This window comes from Xyrauchen texanus, chromosome 3, assembly GCF_025860055.1.
Source record: "Xyrauchen texanus isolate HMW12.3.18 chromosome 3, RBS_HiC_50CHRs, whole genome shotgun sequence".
Taxonomy (NCBI): domain Eukaryota; kingdom Metazoa; phylum Chordata; class Actinopteri; order Cypriniformes; family Catostomidae; genus Xyrauchen; species Xyrauchen texanus.
Window position 1 is genome coordinate 57,545,022 of NC_068278.1, and position 23,054 is coordinate 57,568,075.

A 23,054-nucleotide genomic window follows, 5' to 3' on the forward strand; every position below is an offset into this window, starting at 1 on the left:
GCTGACATGCACATCTGCTTTGTGACTTAAAACAATCATCTATAATTTGGGAGAGCCATCGACTCCCTCAATAACTGATGACACTGCAAATGCAATTAAAGAGAGATGTGCTTTGCACTCCAGATGGTGCCATTCAAAAATGGCTGAAGATCAGAGGGCAAATCTGAAGGTACTTATAACATTCAACTAACAATAGTAGTAGCATTGAATCTATACTACTACTATTCTACTAGTTAACTAGATAGGTAAAGTCGGCTTTGATGTTGGCTTGACAAGTTTTAAATGTTGACGGTTATAAGGACATTAAAGTAAGATGAACAGCTAGCTAGATAAATTGATAGCCATACAGACTGTCATATAGATAGTCAGATAGACAGAAAACAGACAGACAGACAGACAGAATGACCGACCGACCGACCGACCGACCGACCGACCGACAGACAGACAGATAGATAGATAGATAGATAGATAGATAGATAGATAGATAGATAGATAGATATAATATATACAATAGTTATAGAACAATACGTTTCTATTTGTTATAGGGATAGTTCAACCGAAAATTTAAATTATCATTGTTTACTCACCCCTGTGCTGTTATAACCCTGTATGACTTTCTTTCTTTTTCTCAACACGAAGGGAGACATTGTGAAATAATGTTGTGCTCAGTGATGTCATACAATGGCAGTTTATGGTGACCATCTCTTCAAGCTTCAAAGGAACACAAAAGTATAATTCAGTAATCTAATAAATTATTCCATGAGACTCATGATTGTTATGAAAGCATACGATAAGGTTTGGAGAGAAACAAACTGAAATCTAATGTATTATTTAGTGAAAATATTCACTGACTTTTGATCTCCTGTGCACGTTCATGATATGACACGAGAGCAACAGTTCACACAGCCTCTAAAAACAGGTCTGCCACGGTGATAGCGACAACACAACACAGTTGCACACAAAATAGGGAACAGAACTTACAGATAGTATAAATAGTTTGTAGTCGAAGAATTTATGCATTTCTATGCCCAGCCTTATTTTTAATTTTTTTATTTTTTGGACCAGTGCCAGTTCACACAAGATGGAGTTACCAGCGCAATGCCGAAAAGAGAAAACAAGTGATCTATAGAAAATACCATCGCCCGTCACTGCTGATTAGGACAAAAACTCTGATTACCAAAAAAAAAAACTATTATCGCATGTTGTTTGCCATCAGTTTAGGACACTGTATGACTGTGGCTGCCTGTAGCCTCCTCTATGTTTCTGTTTGATTTCCGAATACTCAATTTAAAAAAATAAGACTGGGCATAGAAATGCATCAATTCTTCGAATACAAATTCTTCAGACCAGTTTGGTAAGTTCTGTTTTCTTCTTTTGTGTGCAGCTGTGTTGTGTTCTTCTGTCGCTATCGCTGTGGAGGCCCTGTTTTTAGATAAAGTAAATTCCGATGGAATGCCCTTGAGGCACTAACAATAGAAGTGAATGGGGGGGTCAATCCATATACATTAAAACATTCACTGTACGTTGTAATTTACAAACACACACACACACACACACACACACACAATAGCAATAGCACCGCCCACAACCGCAAAGCCCTGCAAAGGGTGGTGCGAACTGCCAGAAACATCATCGGAGGTGAGCTTCCCTCCCTCCAGGACATATATACCAGGCGGTGTGGGAAAAAAGCTCGGAGGATCATCAGAGACTCCAGCCACCCGAGTCATGGTCTGTTCTCACTGCTACCATCAGGCAGGCGGTATCGCAGCATCAGGTCCCGCACCAGCTGACTACATGACAGCTTCTTCCCCCAAGCAGTCAGACTGTTGAACATTTGATCTATCAGGATCAATAATTAGCACTGCACTTTATTCATCTATAATCTCACACTGGACTGTCAACATATTCTCCTCAATACAACTACTTATATATATTTCATATACTCTTTACTTATTGTATTGTATATTGTGTATTCTATATTGTGTGTATTGTTTACTGTACATGATTGTATATAATTATTGTGTTGTGTAAGTATGTGTACATTTGATATGTAAATTGTGCAAGTGTTCAAGTCAAGTCAAGTCAAGTGGTTTTTAATGTGCAAGTATGTTGTTTACTGTAATTGGTATATGTCTCGTCACTGTCATGACTGCTATGTTGCCCGGAACTGCACACAAGAATTTCACCTACTGTTGCACTTGTGTACATGGTTGTGTGACAATAAAGTGATTTGATTTGATTTGACACACACACACACACCCACACTAACATTGTGTTTCCATGTTTTATGCGGACTGTCCATAGACATAATGGTTTTTATACTGTACAAACTATATATTGTATCCCCTAAACCTAACCCTACCCCTAAACCTAACCCTCACAGAAAACTTTCTGCATTTTTACATTTTCAAAAAACATAATTTGGTATGATTTATAAGATGTTTTCCTCATGGGGACTGACAAAATGTCCCCACAACGTCAAAACATTCGGGTTTTACTATCCTTATGGGGACATTTGGTCCCCACAAAGTGATAAATACACACTCTCACACACAAACAAACACGCGCACACACACTAAAACAAACAGCTGCCACACACACACACACACACACACACACACACACACACACACACACACACACACACACACACACACACACACACACCTCTTTTTTACACTCCCAGCGAATAGGGTTTGTAATGGCAGCTTCACGGGACCCCTAAACCACTCTCACAAATAAGGGAGAAATGCGTCGATTAAAATGGACTAAATCGTTAAAGGGAATATTAACACTTCAGCTGTGAATCGATTTACAGACAGAAGAGGAACCGGAGGGATATATTTCTTCACAGCGCCAGTCTGTGTGTGTAAAGCGTATTTGTTGACCGCACTGGGGTAAGACAGACGTCCATTACCATATTTGCTTCTGTTCCTCAGCTTGTCTGCGCCGCTGCCGGGCTTTCGCTCCCCCTCCCGCCGCATTCCCTCTCGCTTCGCCCGCTCTGCTTTCACGCACAGCCGAGGCTCCTGCGGCCTGCTGTTACCGCTCTGCGCTGCGGGCATGAAAAGCTGCTTTTGTCCGAAACGGAAGGACGCTTTGCCGCATTTTACAGTTAAGTCGACGCACACTTTAATGTTTGACATGTTTGTTGCTGAAAAATTTGGAATTTTTTGGAAACAGCTTGAGCTTGTTAGCATGCTAGGCTAAACACTGAATCTCTATGGAGTCTCCTAGCAACCAGGGAGTTAATGCTAATGGGTAAATATTCAAGGTTTTAAAATCGTATTATGAAACAAAATTATTTTCTGGGATAAAAATAAGTGGTTCTATGTTTTAAAGTAGTTGTGAATTGTATAGCAGGGCAATATTTGGGATACCAGTTAATGCTGGGTTGTTAATATTAGTGTAAATGCTTTTTTAAATATAATGTTTGTGCTTTATTATCTCAAATAACTATTTGGTAATTAATTAACCCTTGTGCGACCTTCGGGACATTTTTCTCATTTTAATTTTTGTTTTTACGATTATTTTGACTGTTAATGCCAACAGCATACATTTAGCTAAAGGTGTGTATTTTTGGGGGAATTTTGATATTTCAACCTCAGTTCCTATAATACATCTATAATACACTGTGTACACAAAATAGTTACACTCAGGACCTTCAGGACACAAATGTCCCTATTAAAACGGCAATATTTGATCCCAGTGCCATTAAAGCATAGAATTATGAATTCTGTTATTATGCTTTCATTCTGGAAGCCTGTTTAAATTTAAATATTTTCCACCAGATGTTTAGCCTATGGAGCAAATATATGCTTTCCCCATATTTTCTGTTTTCTTTATTATAGAGCATTGCAGGCCAATTGAATAAATGATGCAGCTAAAATTGTGTGGGTGTATTGGTATGGATGTCAGAGTGTGTTTTGTATGTGTCTGTTGAGGTGTGTGTGTGTGTGTGTGTGTGTGTGTGTGTGTATGTGTGAGCGTGTATTTATCACTTTGTGGGGACCAAATGTCCCCATAAGGATAGTAAAACCCGAAATGTTTGACCTTGTGGGGACATTTGATCGGTCCCCATGAGGAAAACAGCTTATAAATCATACTAAATGATGTTTTTTGAAAATGTAAAAATGCAGAAAGTTTTCTGTGAGGGTTAGGTTTAGGGGTAGGGTTAGGTTTAGGGGATAGAATATAAAGTTTGTACAGTATAAAAACCATTATGTCTATGGAAAGTCCCCATAAAACATGGAAACACAACGTGTGTGTGTGTGTGTGTGTGTGTGTGTGTGTGTGTGTGTGTGTGTGTGTGTGTGTGTGTGTGTGGAAAAACAACATTGCCATTATATAAACAACATGGCATTTAAAGGATTAATATCCTGAAAATGAATCAATATTTGGTAGTAATGATCAGGACGGATGTTGGTTAAAAACTCATTAAAAGTGAAAAATAATATTAACATGTAATATTATCATGGCAGTTTTTTGACATGGAGATTTTTGTCCTCTAAGGTCCTCTGAGTAGCTTTTATAAATTGTCACTCAAGGAATAACTATTGAAAATGTTTGCAGAGGACTTTAAATATTGATATTTGTATTATCTATTTGCTGTAGAGAGCAGTGCTTGTCTATTTTTGGGAATATTACATAGGCTTGGCAAGAAAAATAATTATGGCATGTAATATCAGTTTTATGTTTTTATCATTATTCAGATTTTTTGATATGCATTAACTATTGTAACATGTGCCATGGTAGTACGATGGTGTTCTTTGGAGTACCTTGTAAATACCATTAAAACCATGAATAAAATATGTTGGTTATTATTCAATCGTTGTACATTTTGTAAAGGGAATCTCCAGTCCAGTAAACACATTTACATTCCCTTATTTGCCTATTTCACTGTTGCATTAACATAGCCACTGGGTTCATTCGTATAAAGAGAGTGGATGTAATAATAAAGGGTTATGCAATAAGAATCAGGTGCTGTCTTATGATTTGGCTCTCTGAGTATGATCAAATTGAATTTTCAGATTTGATATGCAATGAAATGCCTAATGAATTTGAAAAGACAGGCGTGTGTCTGTTTGTTGTAAAAAATTAATAAAAAAAAAATTGAATTCTTTAGAATTATCGCATCTTAAATAAATGCTGCAATGTCCCGATTGGGCAGGCATCCTAATTGGCGAGGACTGAATTGACTTTCTTTGTCGCACCAGACTTTTCTCTTGGCAGTTGTGCCAGCGTCTGCGCCATCTGAGGCTGTTCTGCCCTGTTAGGAGTGGGACATGAGTGATGTGCAATGAGATTTCAGAAAGGGTGATGCATCTGCGGTTTATAGAGCTGGGCGATATGGCCAAAATTGTTACCACGATAATCTTTTTCGTATTGTTCGATATCGATATTTATCACGATATACATGTACACATTGCACTTTTTTTTTTTTATTAATTTTTTTATAAAGCTGACATTAGAAAATAAGAAAACATTTATTCTAAATAGTCAAAATAGTCTCTACAAAACTGTACAGGGGGTCCAGAGATGGCCAAAGCAGTGGGGTCTGCGGGAACTTTCACCAATTTTACTGTCTTTTACCGTTTATCAATTGAAAATGAATGTTAAAAGATCATCTGTTTGTTCTGAAGCATAGTGACAGCAGTCCAGTATTTGTTGGAATATTTTTACATTAAAATGAAATATTTTTTATATTTCTTTAGATTCAGATGTAAGTATGGGGCATAGAAGCCCTTGTGACTGTGGAATGATGCTGAATGTGGGTTCAGGGGGGTCTCGAGAGAACATTTAGAAAACATTTAAAAAAAATAAAAAAACATTTGTATATTTTCATTAAAGTGTGAGACTAGTCTACCAACTAGTAATTTTAGTCTTTCCTTATCCATTCCAAACATATCAGAAATCGATTCGTTTATTCGATTAGTTTATTATTAAAGGCTCGTAACGTGCTGATTAATAAAGATACATTTAGAAAGGAAAAATATTATGGTCTAAAAGGTGCTTTGAAACCATGTTAACTCATGCAGCGCTTCATGTCTACACACATGCAGGAAAAAGAGGCGACGCGAGCGGAGCGGGACAGGGCAGAAATGATGCATGTTTGGTGCTAGAGAACAATATTGAAGATTACAGCGCAGAAAGATCAGAGCTGTTGTCCACATCACTGTTTTTCTGTCACACTCTTCACTAGAGACGATGAGAGGGCGCAACCGTTGTCATGAAGTCTTGCAGTGCGGATGGAATCAATCCAGTGTCCGACGTAGCCTAATCGTTAGCAAGGCAGCTAGCATTAGCAAGGTCATCCAGTCTGACCCTGTGTTACCACTGGCGTGTTGTGAGCGAAGCTGAGAGCATTTTCAATTAATTTCTATGAAAGCCGAGCGTCATGCTCGCAAGGTGGATCATAGGATTGGCAGCGGTGTAAAGGAAGATCTCTCCTAGCGCTGTTAGCGCCTTTGAGTGGATTTCGTCCGCCCCAGTGGAAACGCAGCCTGAGAAAGCCGAACTGCTTGTGTTTTAGCGACCCGCAGTAAATATCGAAAATTCCTCAAAAGCTTATCGTGGATTTTCTTTATCGTGATATATATTCATATCGTTTTATCACCCAGCCCTAGCGGTTTATAATGAATGCTTTGGTGTGCAAGCATTTATGACGATTCATATGTAAGATATATTTATTATGACACAAGTCTGTGCGTTAACATTAACAGTGCAGGCCAAGGTGTTTGTAGACCCCTAAACCACCTTTAATGATGGTTAAAAACAGTGGCATAAAAAAGTATGTGAACCCTTTGTAATTAGCTGGTTTTCTGCATTAATTGGTCATAAAATGTGATCTCATCTTCGTCAAAGTCACAAGTATAGACACACAATGTGGTTAAGCTAACAACACACAAACAATTATAGTCTTTCATGTCTTTATTGAACACATCCCATTAAACATTCACAGTGGAAAAAGTTATTTAATAACTGTTTGATACTTCTTTCTCAGCAATAACCTCAAATTACTTGAAATTGCGGATTAGACCTGCACAACTGTCAGAAAGAATTTTGGACCATTGTTCCTAACAGAACTGCTTCAGTTGAGCCTTATTCTGAGGATGTCCTGTGTGAACTTTTGAGGTCTTTTCACTGCATCTCTATTGGGTTAATGTCTGGGCTCTGACTGGGTCACTCCAAAAGATGGATTTTCTTTTTTTTTAAGCCATTCTGTTGTGGATTTACATTGATGTTTAGGGTCTTTGTTCTGCTGCATCCCCCAACTTCTGCTGAGATTCAGCTAGTGCACAAAAACCCTAATATTATACTATAGGATATCTTGATAAACTTGGATTGGAAATTCATTTTTCGATGCTGGCAAGTGGTCCAGGCCCCTAAGCAGCAAAGCAGCCTCAAATCATGATGCTTCACCTCTTGGATGATGTTATCTTGTTGGTATGCAGTGCCATTTTATGCCATACATAGTGCTGTGTGTTCTTCCCAAAAAAATTCAACCTTAATTTCATCAGTCCACAAAACATTTTCCCATTAGCGTTGTGGAGTGTCAAGGTAATCTTTGGCAAAATTCAGGTGTGCAGCAATGTTTTTGCTGGAAAGCAGCAGCTTCCTTCGTGGTGTCCTGCCATGGGCCTGTTTAATGTTATCTGTATAGTAGATTCATGAACGGAGATGTTAACCAGTTCCAGTGATTCCTTCAGGTCTTTATCTGTCACTCTAGGGCTCTTTTTTTACCTCATTGAGCATTCTGTGGTGTGGCCTTTGAGTCATTTTGGCTGGACAGCCACTTCTAGGGAGAGTAGCCATAGTATTAAATCTTCGCAGATGATCAGCAGATGCTTCTTTGGGAACAGCAAACTCAAAATGTTTGAGTGCTTTTTTTAAGTCAAAGTAGCTTTAACCATCACCTCCAATCTTGTTTCATTAATTGGATGCCAGGTTTGCCAACTCCAGACTCTTAATTAGCTTTTGTTGATGTCATTAGCCTTAGGGTCCATATACATTTTCCAACCTACACTGTGAATATTTGAATGATTTATTAAATATTTACAAGACCAATACAATAATTTGTGTTTTATTAGTTAAAGCAGATTGTGTTTGTTCATCATTGTAACTTTCAAATCAAACCAGATTTTAAGAAAAATGTATACTTAAATGCAGGTAATTCCAAAGGGTTCACATACTTTTTATTGCCACTGTATAAAGAATATAGAACTGAAGTTTTAGCAGTATGATATAAGATACTATGTTTAATTTATAATTTATATAAGCTAGTTCCTTAACCTAACTGTAGGCTGGTTATGGATTTGGGAGTGTGATATATTGAATATTCACAATATAGTATATTCACAATGGATTTGATGGTGATATACAATTAATGAACATCATGAATATCACTGTGATTTAATGTGCTTTTTATTTGGACAGTAATCAAAGATCATCCTATGTACAATGTGTTTACATGTAATTTAGTTGGCATCATATTTTGTGCACCGAATATCATTTAGCACGTTTACATGGAGGTGGTTGAATGTGGTTTAAAACGCATGTGATCACTTTGGGCTCGTAGTGTAAATGCTCATCCCTTCGAATGAGTTTGAAGCATCGCCTACTGACCTGTCAATCAAATGCTGTGCAATTATGACCAGGTGTAAACTGTGATGTGTTTCACCTGTCCACTTGTGATTGGATCTTTCAAAGCACATCTTAATACCAGATGTAAACAGCCTACTGTATGTGATTTCCCTTTCAGTAAGAACAGCATTCCTTCCATGTTAAAAATGCAGTCTATTCCTGTTTGCTTTTCACACTGTTGACTCCAAGGATTATCATGTCACACCTTTTCTTTTAACACTCTCTGGGATCTGAAGTTCTCGCATACTCTCAGTTTGATCTCGCCCTCCCTCTCTTAGCCACTGTCTGCTGTTTGGCTTGCTGCAAGCTTCTTCCATGAGCTCCAGTGATTTGACACAGCTTCATTGTGGCATGTTTTGGATCGTGCTGAGGAGCGGCCTGGTTGCCAAGACTTTTAACTCCATGCAAAGACTGTGTTTAATTTGTATGCGACTACATAACTTTATTTTTCTATATTTGCTTGCTACTTGTAAAGCGACCTTGAGTTTGTAGAAAAATGCTATATAAAATAAACTTATTATTATTATTATTATTATTATTACTCTTTAGATGCTCCGGAAGGATGAACCTTGGCTCCAAATCAGTGCAGTTTTGAAAGAGCTCAGTTGATATGTGTGGAATTGATTGTGATAAAGACAAACTCGGCACGATGGAGACGATACCAAGCAACCTCGATAAACCCAGCGTCAGTGCCTTTTGTGGTTATCACAACCGTGCCAAGCAGTTTCTTGCCTGAACTCTTTGTTTAATCTGGTAATCTGTGGTAGACGTGCAAGTTTCCTGTTTTTACCACTCATGGCTGTTTACGTTTTAGAGGAACGTGCTTGTTCATGTTCATCATTGCCTCTTGGATGATTTGGAAGTTTGTTTACAGACATCAAACAAACTGAATTTGTTATCATAATCCTGCTAGATGTAGAATCTTGTCAACAAGATTTCCTTCTCTTGATATTGTCAGTCTGTAATATCAAAGGAATAGTTTGACCAATAATGAAAATTTAGTTTTTGTAACCCTTGTTGTTCAAAGCCCATATGGCTTGCTTTCTTCTGTGGAACAAAGAAGTTTTGAAGAATGTTAATTCTGCTCTTTTCCATTCAATGAAAATATCCTATACAGTGACCACATACTATTAACCTGTTGATACGCAATTTCACCGCACTCGGGATTGACGTCATTCTGCTTACATTTACAATATAATTTACTGTCTATAAATGTAATTAATGTTAACAAATTATACATCTATTCAAAGGTCCAAGGGTTCAACATTGATATCCGATCTCTGTTTCATGATAGCAATGCTCCAGAAACAGCAATTTAGTTATTTGTGCCAGGAGTACAAATGAAAACGTGCAATATCAAAACTGGACTTCATACCTTTATTATGAAATCGCGATCACCAGATGAATCCAGTTTAACACACTTGGGTCAATCGTCTATGACAAGCGTTCATTGAAAAACATCCAATAGCACTTTTTGTCCATAAAAGTGATAAATCTGAGAAATATTGATATATTCTCCATTGTTTACAAGAGATCTCGTCTAAAGAATTACCCTTTGTCATCGTTCTTCAACAAATTATGCAATCTGAGCAGCATTCATGTTATAAAACTGTATATTATCTTATATATTAGAGTCTCGTAAACAAAATGAGCCTGTCTCTAAAGTCTATTTTTTAAAATGCGGCGTAGTTTTATTCATAATAGCCAGGAAGTGCGTTCAAATTTTGTGCCGTCTTGAAAGGTGGAGGCTTAAAAAAAAGCTGCAGGAACCTCATTTTTTGTTCGATCATCTTCAAATTTGAAACTTAACTTCTTTAGACGTGTGGCTTTGAGAATATTGTATTTCTGGGTTGTCTTGGCACTTTTATTATTGTTTTTTAGATTATAAAAACATGTTCAGCACAAAATATTTCCATTACTATAAACTTTAGCTTCTCTAACTTGAAAAAAGAACAACATATATTAATTCTGAAACTTTCGAAATAAAGCTCAAAGCGTCTTCTTTCAAAAGATACTACAAAAAAGGGTTCAGAAAATACAACCATTTAAGTTCAGGTATGTCATTTTCATGGTTTGTGCTCAAAAAGGGGGTGCACATCAACAGGTTAAGCTCCACAAATTACAATAAAAAAAAATAAAAGTATCATATCAGTAGTCCATATTAGTGGTCGACCGATATATCGCAGAGGCCGATAAATCGGCTGATATTCTAATTTCTTTAATTATAGGCATCGACCAATACATTTTCCTGTTTTGCCAATTTCTTTCTTATGGTGCATTCACATACAACGCGAAGAACATTTTTGCATTGCTCGTGTGTGTTTTACCGCTGGATTATAAATTTGTGTTTAAACTCGTGTTCACGTGAGTAACGAAACCCACGAGTATTCCCATTTCTCTTCCTGAAAAGGACAGGAGGAGGAGCTTCTACGACTTGGTTCATGGTAAAGTACAACTAACAGTTGGATCAAGTAGACGTGCATATTTTCAGAATACCAGGTAGTCCAACTTCCTCGCTATATACGCGAATGAAGTGAGTTTGCGTGTTCGAGTCGAATTTGCGTCTATTTGCATCTTTGCATTGACTTTGTATGTAAACGCGCTGCGTGAAATGCTTCGCGTTGTGAATGCACCATTAGGGCGCAAGGGTGATGAGAATCGCCTGCTTGCATGTTAAGCTTCTGAGACATGTAATTGGTTGTTTTCTTTTACGTGCCATCATGTTACAACAATAATGGACTGGTGTGCAACACAGTCTCATTTAAACGGTCTGCATATCATAGGCGCCATAGATGCACCTGAGCTCATAAAGTTAAAGTGCTCATGTGTTTCCCTCTCTCTCCTCAACAGTTCCCTGTGAATTTTAACTCTTGTCTTATGATAAAAGGGCAAATATCAATTAAACTAATATCATATACCATCTGCAAATATGCAGAAATCTCGTTTAAACAGATGTAATAAACAAACCTCACAAAACTTTAGGAAATCAGGTGTCCTGTGAAGTGCTCATACAGTATTTCTGTAAAAGCAAAGAGCTCTCCCAAGACCTTTGCAACCTTATTGTTGTGAAACATATTGATGGAATCGGGTACAGACATATTTCAAAACTTATGAATCTTCCAGTAAGCACCATTGGGGCCATTATCCGCAAATGAAAGCAACATCACTCCGTCATCAACTGGCCACGCACAGGAACTCCTCGCAAGATTTCTGACCTGGGAGTCAGAAGAATAGTCAGATAATTAGCCCAAGAGCCATGGGCCACTCGGAAAGAGCTCCAGAAACACTTGGAGGCAGCAGGTGCCATCGTCACAGAAAACAATAGGCAATGCACTCCAACGCCATGGCCTCTATGCACGCTCACTGCCACAAGACTCCAAGTTTACTAAGACTCAATTGGACAAGGCTATGTAGATAGCTGGTTAAAGTGTAATCTGGTCAGACGAGCTCATTTGGACAAGCTTATTGCAGATACTGTTTGGAGAGTGTAATCTGGTCAATGCACATCACCCTAAAAACTTTATACCAACTGTGAAGTTTGGAGGTGGAAGCATCATGGTTTGGGGCTGTTTTTCATTGCATGGTCCTGGCAAACTTCATATAATTGAAGGAACGATGAATGGAGCCCTTTACCGGGAGATTCTTGAGAAGAATCTGCTGCCATCCACCAGGATGATGAAGATGAGATGTGGGTGGAACTTCCAGCAGGACAACGATCCAAAGCATACAGCAAATGAAACACTCAGTTGGTTTCAGAGGGGAAAAAATCAAGGTGTTCGAATGGCCAAGTCAATCACCTGATTTTAATCCAATTGAACAAAGAGCTCAAGATCAAGGTTCACAAGAAGAAGAATGGGACAAAATCACCCCTGAATACTGCGGCCAATTAATTTCTTCATACAAGAAGCATCATAAAGCTGTCATTACAAACAAAGGCTTCTCCACCAAGTATTAAATAAATTTTAGTTAGCGTGTTCAATAATTTTTTCCTGTGTCATTCGCTTTATTACACACAACTTAATTTATGGACTTTAATGTTTGGATTTCTTGAGTTAATACTGATGTCTGGTGAAAATTTCATGTGAATAGCCTCATTGAAAATATATTCCCTGAAAAAAATGTTGAAGCGTTCAATACTTATTCCTCCCAATGTATATGGATAGGAAATTATGTATCTTTTTTAAATAGATTTATAACTTGCCAAGTTGACAGCAATAGTACTTTGTAAAAAAAGATAAGATCTACCATTTGTTTTGAAGCTGAATGACAGCAGTCCAGTTTTGTTGAACTATTTTTACATTCAGAATCTATACCCATGTATGGAACATCGGAGGCCTTTTGACAGATAAAATACTGTGGGTTCAGGGATGTACAAGCCTGAATAGACCATATATTTTCCTTAAAGTGAGAATCTACTAACAACTAACAGTGAAGCATTAAATATCTGTTTGATTTATCAAAGGATAAATAGGCTTTCCTTGCCATGATGACATCTCTGCTTAATTTTCACAAAATTAGAACACATCTGTTTATTATGAAAGGCTCTTAACATGCTGATTAATGAAGCTAAATTTAGATGGAAAAAATGTTATAGTCTTAAGGCGTCACGTTAACTTGTCCTGACAAAAACCTGGCTTAACTGAACCTGCTGAATCACATATCAGACAGATGAAGATAGTTTCACTTTACTTCATTTTTGTTTTCTGCAGTATGCTTAAGCGAAAGATGCCAGTATCTGTAGTGGTGCCTCCACGGGCGAATACATGTGTGCTTACATAATCACTTAGCCATGTGTCAGATAACTAGCGCAAAGCTTCAGAGCTTGGTCCAGATTTAATTATCCTTCGGTCCGGATCCGGACCGGAGTCCGCCAATTGAGTATTCCTGCTCTAGACTCTTGTTCTATTCTACAGAAAATGAAATATATTCAAACATGTCTCTTGTACCGTTAATTTGTACGTTTGTCTTCATATTTTGGCAGTGTTGTCATGTTTTATTCTGCTGCTCAGAGATGTTTGGATATTGGCTTGCATAAATGTGCATATTTGAGCAAGTTTTGTGACATTCCAGATGTTTTTAAATAGCTAATGAACTATGGAGGCCATTTTGGCAGCACTTTTATACTTGGTCTAGATTTTTTAAGATGTCAGTAATGTTGTGAAACCTTGTGAAACCATTGTTCATACTCCAATGTTTAAATATCCTTTGCGAACCAACTGCAAATTTTAAGTAAATAATATAGGCCAATATATTAAAGGTTCAGAATGGATCAGAATCTGTCTAATGTTTAGCTTTTTTTTTTTTTTACACTAATAACTTAAAGTTTTAGAAAAACTAAACAAACACTATTCATGCAAATCTCCCAGCCTGCAGGTTTGGTTGCATGTTCTGTCAAGTGTGTTTAGTCTAAATTTAGATTTAAATTTGTAACACACTTGTTTCCTCAGAACTTCTCAATGATGCCTGAGGTACGGGACCTTTCTGATGCCCTACCAGAGATGCCAATGGACCCAATCACTGGCGTAGGAGTTGTGGCCTCAAGAAACAGAGCTCCCACCGGCTATGATGTGGTGAGTGTCCTTTACTGTACTGTCAAGTTTTTAAGACACCATGTAAAGATAAATAAGTGTCATTTTAAAAATACATCTTGAGACACCTGCCTTCTGTTCCATTCACAAAATGTTAAGTAATAAAGAGTTATACTCGGTATTAGGGATGCACCGATATAAAATTGTTCTGACCGATACCGATTGAAACAAAAAACACATAGACTGATACCAATATTTTGCCACTTACCCTATTTTAAGAAATTATGCTTTAAAATGTATAAATAGTTATAAATGTTTTTTTACTTTTCTCTGCATGCCCTTGATTCAGTTTAAAACACTTGATTATCTAATAACATAAAATATGGATGAAAGACTTGGATACAGAATATCCCCAAGAGGTGTCAGTGATTGTTTTTATTTAACCATTAGTTCCAAAAGCAGCTATAAGTGCCAATTAATCGGTCTACCTCTAGTCTTAACGGCCCCTTAAAAGGTTTAGGGTTAGGGTTAATCCCTAGAATGAGACACTATGGGTCTGATTCAAAACATAGGAACAGACCGAATAACAACCATCATGGGTTAGAGCCCACAAGTCAACAAAACATTTCAGGGAGTCCAATGGGAAAAGCACATACACTATGAACTATACCCATTTATAAACAACACTGTAAAATATTGTCAGTCCCTCCAAGGGCTGGGCGATATGCAAGAAGTACATATATCGCAATATCCAATTACATCGTCAACCCCTCGGGCTGAGGGATCGGTGAATATTCTTGCTTTAGTGATTTTGAATTGAAAATTTTATTTATTTATTTAAAAACGAAAAACTTAAACCAAAAACATTTCTAAATTCAAATGGCACTTAAATGAAATTAAAATGCAATTCAAATAACGAAGTGGTCAAAAAAATAAATCATTTTTAACCACCTTTCTACTTACCGTCACGCAAGTATCCGTCTATGACAACAGGCGGGAAATTACACTGGAGTGGTGGTGGAGTAGTGGGTTAAAGCACTGAACTGGTAAGCGGAAGGTTGCTGGTTCGATCCGCACAGCCACCACCATTGTGTCCATGAGCAAGGCACTTAACTCCAGGTTGCTCCGGGGGGATTGTCCCTGTAATAAGTGCACTGTAAGTCACTTTGGATAAACGCGTCTGCCAAATGCATAAATGTAAATGTAAACCGGTGGGAAATTACTAATACACATTAAGATCTAAAAACAATTATAAATGTAAACATACTAATTATAATGATGATAATAATCACTGAAATATAAATCATGGTTCGAGGTGAACGTGCTTTTGAATTATTTTATGATTTAATCACTGATGTATAGTCTATAAATAGAGTGACCCTGCAGAGTTGCTCTCACAATGAACTGCTCTGTGGAAATAAAGCAAACTGAACTCCGAGCACCTCCTGAGCTGAGATGTCTGAGGTCATTTGCAGCATTCTCATAGACGATACTATTCACGAAAGAGTGAGAACCCTTTACATACGTGTGTTCCACGAGATTGCACGCCTCTGAACAAACAGCACGTCCGACATGCGCATAGACAGCTTTTCTGTCATCTGTTCTTAAAAATATAATAAAGTCTGTCTGTGTGTCTAACAGCATTTCTTGTGTCATTCCGAATCCGAGACGTCTTACAGCACATTATATTCGCTACCTGCTATTAAATATCTTCTATCAGTGTGTGTATACTGCCTGTGTAATTTGATATGTTGGTAAAGAACATCTCCCTTACGATGCGTTATTTAGGTTCATTTATCATGGTTCGCAAACTCTTCATTAGTCAAGTATTCTTTATTTAAGGCTATGCTGTTCGTTAGGGTATTGTATTGATAGTTCCATTCCCTATTACCCGGTATAAAATTTCACATAATAATTGTTTCTAAGTTTTCTTGTTATATTTCAATCTTAGGCACTTTATGTACAGTGCTAGGTAAAACAATTCTGTTTGAGTGTTGAAACATGATGGGTCTTGTGTAGTTGTTGATATATGTAAAAAAAGAACAATGATGTACTCATCAGGGGGTTTAGAGTTGGTCTCAACAAACACCACTGCAGATTTGCATACAAACTCCTCATCTCAGTTGCAGTGGTGGCCGCAGTACAAAGGCGTTCACAATTCAGGCTGAGCGAAATATGATCTGTGTGTGGTGGGACTGTTTTCCCAGCACCTGACTTTTAAATGCACTCTCAGCTATGCAGGCAATGTTCACTTGGTTGGTCTTGAGCATTAACCTTCAGAAAAAAAGTTCAGGCATTGGTTGTTCCAACTGTCTTTACACCCATTATATTTGTAGTATTGATGAATTATATAGATTTTATAATTTGTATTAAAAAGATTTATAATAAATGAGAATAATGCAAAAGAAAAGCATGTTCTCGGGCCACACATCCACACATGATCTGGTTCTCATTTGGCAACAGAACGTGCAGTGGGATTGTTGTTTCATTTGGCTGTTCCAGTCGTTGTCGTCACCCCAGCGCAAAGTTTAACAATGCTTCCTGTGTGGACTGCGAGAGTTTGTGAAAGCTGGGTCTGTTGATAGTATGCATTCCCACCCCTCATCTCCATCTCAAAAGGCAGAACCACTGTACTCTGCACATAAAGATCACTGCCAGAGGGAGAGATCTGGTGTTTCCAGCACTAACAGTGAGCTATTTGTGCTATCTGTTCAACATCAAATTACAGAGGACCGAGGACTGACCCTTGGGGTACCCCTGAAGTCAAAGCCTTATACTGTTTTTAGAATTGTATGAATTGTCTCTTGTTTTGTGTCACACCTGCTTCTAAGGCAAGTGAATGAGGTCATTATTTATTTATTTATTGTTTAAAAATAAGTTAACAATAGCCGAAGAAGTAGGGGTTTGATGTAGTTGAGTAAAAATAGGGCTGGATAGAAATGTTGATTTTTTTTTTTTTTTTTATTTGAACAACCTCAATATTGACCCTTTAAATAATTTAATCAACCCAATTGCTTGCATATGCAAAAACATTTTGTAAGTAGCCAATGGCAGGTAAATGTTCAGATTTCACTCACCAGTGATTTAGTAGTATAGTAGCGAATAAGTTCAGCAAAGACATCCATTCACTGTGTGTTGACCCATTCTGTGTAATGTGTGTCAATGATTTATGTCTCTTTTAATAGCCTGTCTGTTCTTTACAGTCAGTTGTCGATCAAAAGCAACAACATTTATGAAACATTTAATTCTAAACACACATAGCATGGATGTGGCTCAAACTGCGGTTTTAACTCCCGCATCGCGATCAGCATCCGACGATGCTAGCGAAGCAGCCGTGCAAGGGAGAATGGGGCCAGTGTCTAGCTCGTACCAAGGGCGTGGTGAGCTGGAACCTGCTTACATCAGCTCTCACCGCTTACGTCACGAACTACCGCAAACAGCCAATAGGAAAATTCAACTGCAGTAGCCACCGTTCAACCTGAAGAGAGCAGCACTCTGACGTTTTTACACCATATATTGTAGAATTAAAACACTTTATACACAAATGTCAAAAAAATTACTTGAATCAATGACCAGTACTAATAAAGCCCCATTCTTACAGATCATTAACTAAAAAAGTTGGTTTAGGGTTTAGTTACCCTTTAACATTTTAGGGGTTGTTCTGCATATGTAAATACTTGTAAATGGTACAAACTGTACAAAATGAACAGTTGAAGTCAGAAGTTTACATACACTTAGGTTGAAGTAATTAAAACTAATTTTTTAACCACTCCACAGATTTCATATTAGCAAACTATAGTTTTGGTAAGTCGTTTAGGACATCTACTTTGTGCATGACATGAGTCATTTTTCCAATAATAGTTTACGGACCAATTGTTTCACTTTTAAGTGAGTATATCACAATTTCAGTGGGTCAGAAGTTAACCGTGCCTTTAAACAGCTTAGAAAATTCCTGAAAATTATGTCAAGCCTTTAGGCAATTAGCCAAATAGCTTCTGATTGCTAATTGGAGTCAATTGAAGGTGTATTTATGGATGTATTTTAAGGCTTACCTTCAAACTCAGTGCCTCTTTGCTTGACATCATGGGAAAATCGAAAGAAATCAGCCAATACCTCAGAAAAAACCCTCCTGAATCATCCTTGGGAGCAATATCCAAATGATTGAAGGTTCCACGTTCATCTCTACAAACAAGAGTTTGCAAGTATGGGACCACAGAGCCATCATACCACTCAGGAAAGAGACACATTCTGTCTCCTAGAGATGAACGCACTTTGGTGTGAAAAGTGCAAATCAATCCCAAAACAACAGCAAAGGACCTAGGAAATAGGTAGTCAAGTATCTATATCCACAGTAAAACAAGAGGACAGTTTGCGAGTGCACATGGGGAGGAAGATCTTACTCCTCTGGTCTGATGAAACAAAAATGTAACTCTTTGGCCATAATGACCATTGTTATGTTTGGAGGAAAAAGGGTGAGGCTTGCAACCCGAAGAACACCATCCCAACCGAGAAGCATGGGGGTTGCAGCATCATGTTGTGGGGGTGCTTTGCTGCAGGAGGGACTGGTGCACTTCACAAAATAAATGGCATCATAAGGAAGGAAAATTCTATTGGTATATTGAAGCAACATCTCAAGACATCAGCCAGGAAGTTAAAGCTCGGTCGCAAATGGGTCTTCCGAATGGACAATGACCCCAAGGATACATCCGAAGTTGTAAAAAAATGGCTTAAGGACAACAAAGTCAAGGTATTGGAGTGGCCATCACAAAGCCCTGACCTCAATCCGATAGTCAATTTGTGGGCAAAACTAAAAACGCATGCGCGAGAAAGGAGGCCTAAAAACCTGACTTGGTTACACCAGTTCTGTTGGGAGGAATGGGCCAAAATTCCAGCAACTTATTGAGAGAAGCTTGTGGAAGGTGACCCAAAATGTTTGACCCATGTTAAACAATTAAAGGCAATGCTACCAAATACTAACGTGCTTGTAAACTTCTGACCCACTGGGAATGTGATGAAAGAAATAAAAGCTGAAATAAATCATACTATTATTCTGACATTTCACATTCTTAAAATAGTGATTCTAACTGAGCTAAGACAGGAAAGACTGAATTTAAATTTATTTGGCTAAGGTGTATGTAAACCTCTGACTTCCAACTGTATAAAATAAACATATACACTCACCTAGAACTTTATTAGGAACAGTTTGGTCCTAAAAATAGTTCCCAATATGGTCTTCTGCTGTCGTAGCCCAGTCGCCTCAAGGTTCGATGTGTTTGCATTCTTAGATGCTATTCTGCACACTACAAATGTACAGAGTGGTTATCTGAGTTACTGTAGCCTTTCTGTCAGCTCAAACCTGTCTGGCCATTCTCCGTTGACCTTTTTCATCAACAATGTGTTTCTGTCCACAGAACTGCCGCTGACTGTATTTTTTTTATTTTTGGCACCATTCTGAGTAAACTCTAGAGACTATAGTGTCTGTTGTGCATGAAAATCCAAGGAGATCAGCAGTTATACCAGTCAAACCAGCCTGTCTGGCACCAACAATCATGCCACCAATTTTCCCTATTGTGATGGTTGATGTGAACATTAACTGAAGCTCCTGACCCATATTTGCATGATTTTATGCAGTGCATTGCTGCCACATGATTGGCTGATTAGATAATCAAATGAATAAGTAGGTGTACAGGTGTTCCTAATAAAGTTCTAGGTGAGTGTGTGTGTATATATATATATATATATGTATATGTGTGTGTGTGTGTGTAAGTTTTAAGTATTAAATATTTTTTTGTCTGTCTTGTCACACATAGTTTGTGCAATAGACTTGAATAATTCTCAAATATCTTTATTATAATTTATGAAGAAAACAAACAGAATTTATGCCTTATGACATAATAATAAAAATTTCATGTTGAAATTCTGAATGGATACCTTTTGTCCTATAAGCAAATTCTGCATTTTAGGGATTGCAACTTCTGGTTAAACTAACAAAGTCATCTGACATTAAGAAAATCAACAATGAAGTTTCTGGTACTATTTTATTACATCAGGGAACAGGAAATGAAGATAGACAGTTTTTGCAAGCCTTGACTTTAGTCTTCCTCTAACCCACTGGCCTTGCATTTATGTTTCCTCTTTCTTTGAGTTTTTTCTTGATGCCGTGTGCTTTGACCTGATTAAAGAGGGCCAAAAGTTGTAGCAGAGTGTGAAGCGCACATGGGCAGGGTATAAGAAGACAACACTTTAGCCTGTTTTTGGAGATAAATGAAGTAGTTGACATGAAACTGTGGCAGACTGTTGCCTTATGAAGGAGGAAGTGGGAGCCGGGTAAACATCCAAACGTAAGCCATTTATTAACACACACACTTTTCAGTGTCGCCCATAACAGTGTGCTTTTCAGCACCCCCTTAACATAGGCACACAAAGTTTTGTGCATCTCTCTCTCTCAAACTGAGGCTCTGGCTCCTCTTTATCTCTCTCCCAGCTGATTGCGATAGCCATCCATCCGTATCGCTCAGCCACGTCCTGCTTGCCACAGAAACCTTTTTAAACAGCATTTTCTTTTCTTTTAAAATAGTTATTTTATAATGATTGTGCATGCAACTTTTAGGGTCTCATTTTATTTAAAAGAATAAATAGAATACATTTTCAATTAAATTGTCACACCAGAGGACCATTTTAAATGAATTAGTGAATTAGAGCTGGGAATTGATACCGATTAGAATCCGATTTACAAGCTTTCTGATTAGATTCTGATGTTGTTTTTTTCAGATTCTGTTTTATTCTGGTGTATTTCACTTATAATGACCATTTTGCATACATATGAAGAATTCCATACCACAACAAAATACTAACCAATGTGAGCAAACAACTGTTTCATTTTATCAAGTAAGTATTTAAGATAAGTAAACCATTAGTAATAAAAACAAGGAAACAGATGAACAATTTAGCAACAAATTAAGCAATAGAGTAGAAGTTTTTAACAGTAGTATAAAGTATTCAAAGTAAAATTCAGAAAAAGTAATGGGATGTAGCATAAAATTACTTAAATTCCTGGTCTTCATTGTATAATTATAATGCATTGATACATTTTAATACCAATTATACCATGGTCTGTTCGAATACTCTATTCTGATTGGCTGGAATGCGTGCTGTTCAAATCGTTGAATGCACCAGTAGTTCCGTTCAATATTAATGCACTGTTTGTAACCCCTAAAAACACAACATTACAGAGCAAGCAAAGTGAGCTATAGCAACTGAAAACATTTCCTAACCCTTTCATCAGCATAGCTAATATACTGGAATTCATCTTGTTTTGCACGGAGAGTGAGAGAAGGAAATCAGGACCTATTAAATGTGTCTTTCGTTGTCTGGAAAGGCGATGCAAGACGATTTAAACTGTAATGTGTGTATGTTATGTGCTGAAGTGCCGCCTATAGCCTCTAGAGGCACACACGTGCTCACACATCTCTGACTCAAATGCTTAAGGAGAAGCAATGCGTGCGGTATTTTGAGGTGAAGCGCTACCGTTCATGGACAAATTGCGATTTCATTAATTTAGTCAATCATGCAGCCTAGATGGATATCAAACCGATGTCTCAGAGGTCAAAATCTGCAGGTTCCTCCAGAGTGTTTTGAGTGGTTTTCCCAATATCAAACAGTAAGTGCTACTTTTGCTGTCACTGCCACATTTGTAATGTCTGTTTTTCCACATTAATGTGAAAATGACAATGAATACAATTTAATAATACATTTTATCTGGAGTGCCAACCCCTCTACTTTCTGTGTATATGATTATGCCTGGATTGTGCATTTATATTCACAGTTTTGACCAAGTGTGTGGTCGCACTACTTTTTCTGTGTGTCTGAATAGGCAGAGCTGTAGATCTAACGACCCTTAGATAAAATGAACCGTTATTTGTTTTTGTTCTTCGTCAAAATTTGCGCAAATCTATTTTTATGACAGCTGTAACTCATCAATTCTGGCCAGTGACCATGGTATAAGCGGCATAATCCACGGCTAGGTGTGCGTTAAATGAGTTCAATGCATGCTTTGCGTCTGGTGGTTCTTTGTCTCCACGTCATGCATTTAAAGAATGTTGACCAGTCATGCCACCTAAAATTGACATTTCATCTTATATTCCCATATATTTTTATAAAACGTTGATGGATACATTATGCATTAAATACCCATATATATTGTTCTTCTGTCCCCCCATCTTTGAAATGTGTCATTCAAATAAAATGTTGACTTTGCCACTTGCAAAATATTGAATTCAGTTCAGTTTTCAACCATAAAAGCAGAGAATAAACATTTATTAACATTGTGATATTATTTTTATTCATGAAGGACAACTTGACTGTTGTTCTTTATTTAATTTAATTTTGTTTCTTGGATGAAAAAAGGTTTGTAACACCAGTGACAAATTCTCTTAAAAGATTAATTTTCTAAGATTGTGTCAATACCATCACAATGCATTCACCACTGATCAGAATCAAATCAATCAATTATACTATTAAATCTTTTTTAATTGTTTTATTATTCATATAAATGTTTAACAGTGCAACACCAATATCATTTAAAAAAAAATTACTTTTAAAATGTAAATTAATAACTTTATCAACATGGTGGTGGTGTAGTGGGCTAAAGCACTGAACTGTTAATCAGAAGGTTGCTGGTTCGATCCCCACAGTCACCACCATTGTGTCCTTGAGCAAGACACTTAACTCCAGGTTGCTCCGGGTGGATTGTCCCTGTAATAAGGGCTCTGTAAGTCGCTTTGGATAAAAGTGTCTGCCAAATGCATAAATGTAAATGGTGGTAAAATCTCTAGCCTGTATGAGCACTTGAGCTGCCACTTCCTCTGAACTTTGACCTTGGAA

General features: G+C 37.5%; 1 protein-coding gene across 2 annotated transcripts in view; it reads left to right on the plus strand.

Moving 5' to 3' along the window:
* Window positions 1–2,675: 2,675 nt before the first annotated feature.
* LOC127627462 (multivesicular body subunit 12B-like) overlaps window positions 2,676–23,054 on the plus strand; it is a 45,391-nt gene continuing 25,012 nt past the window's right edge. Inside the window, exons 1-2 of one of the 2 annotated variants that reach the window (XM_052103860.1) lie at window positions 2,676–2,897; window positions 14,091–14,213. In XM_052103860.1, the coding sequence (XP_051959820.1) occupies window positions 14,100–14,213 (114 nt within the window). In that variant the 5' untranslated portion in view covers window positions 2,676–2,897; window positions 14,091–14,099. The other variant, XM_052103850.1, reaches the window with a different exon arrangement.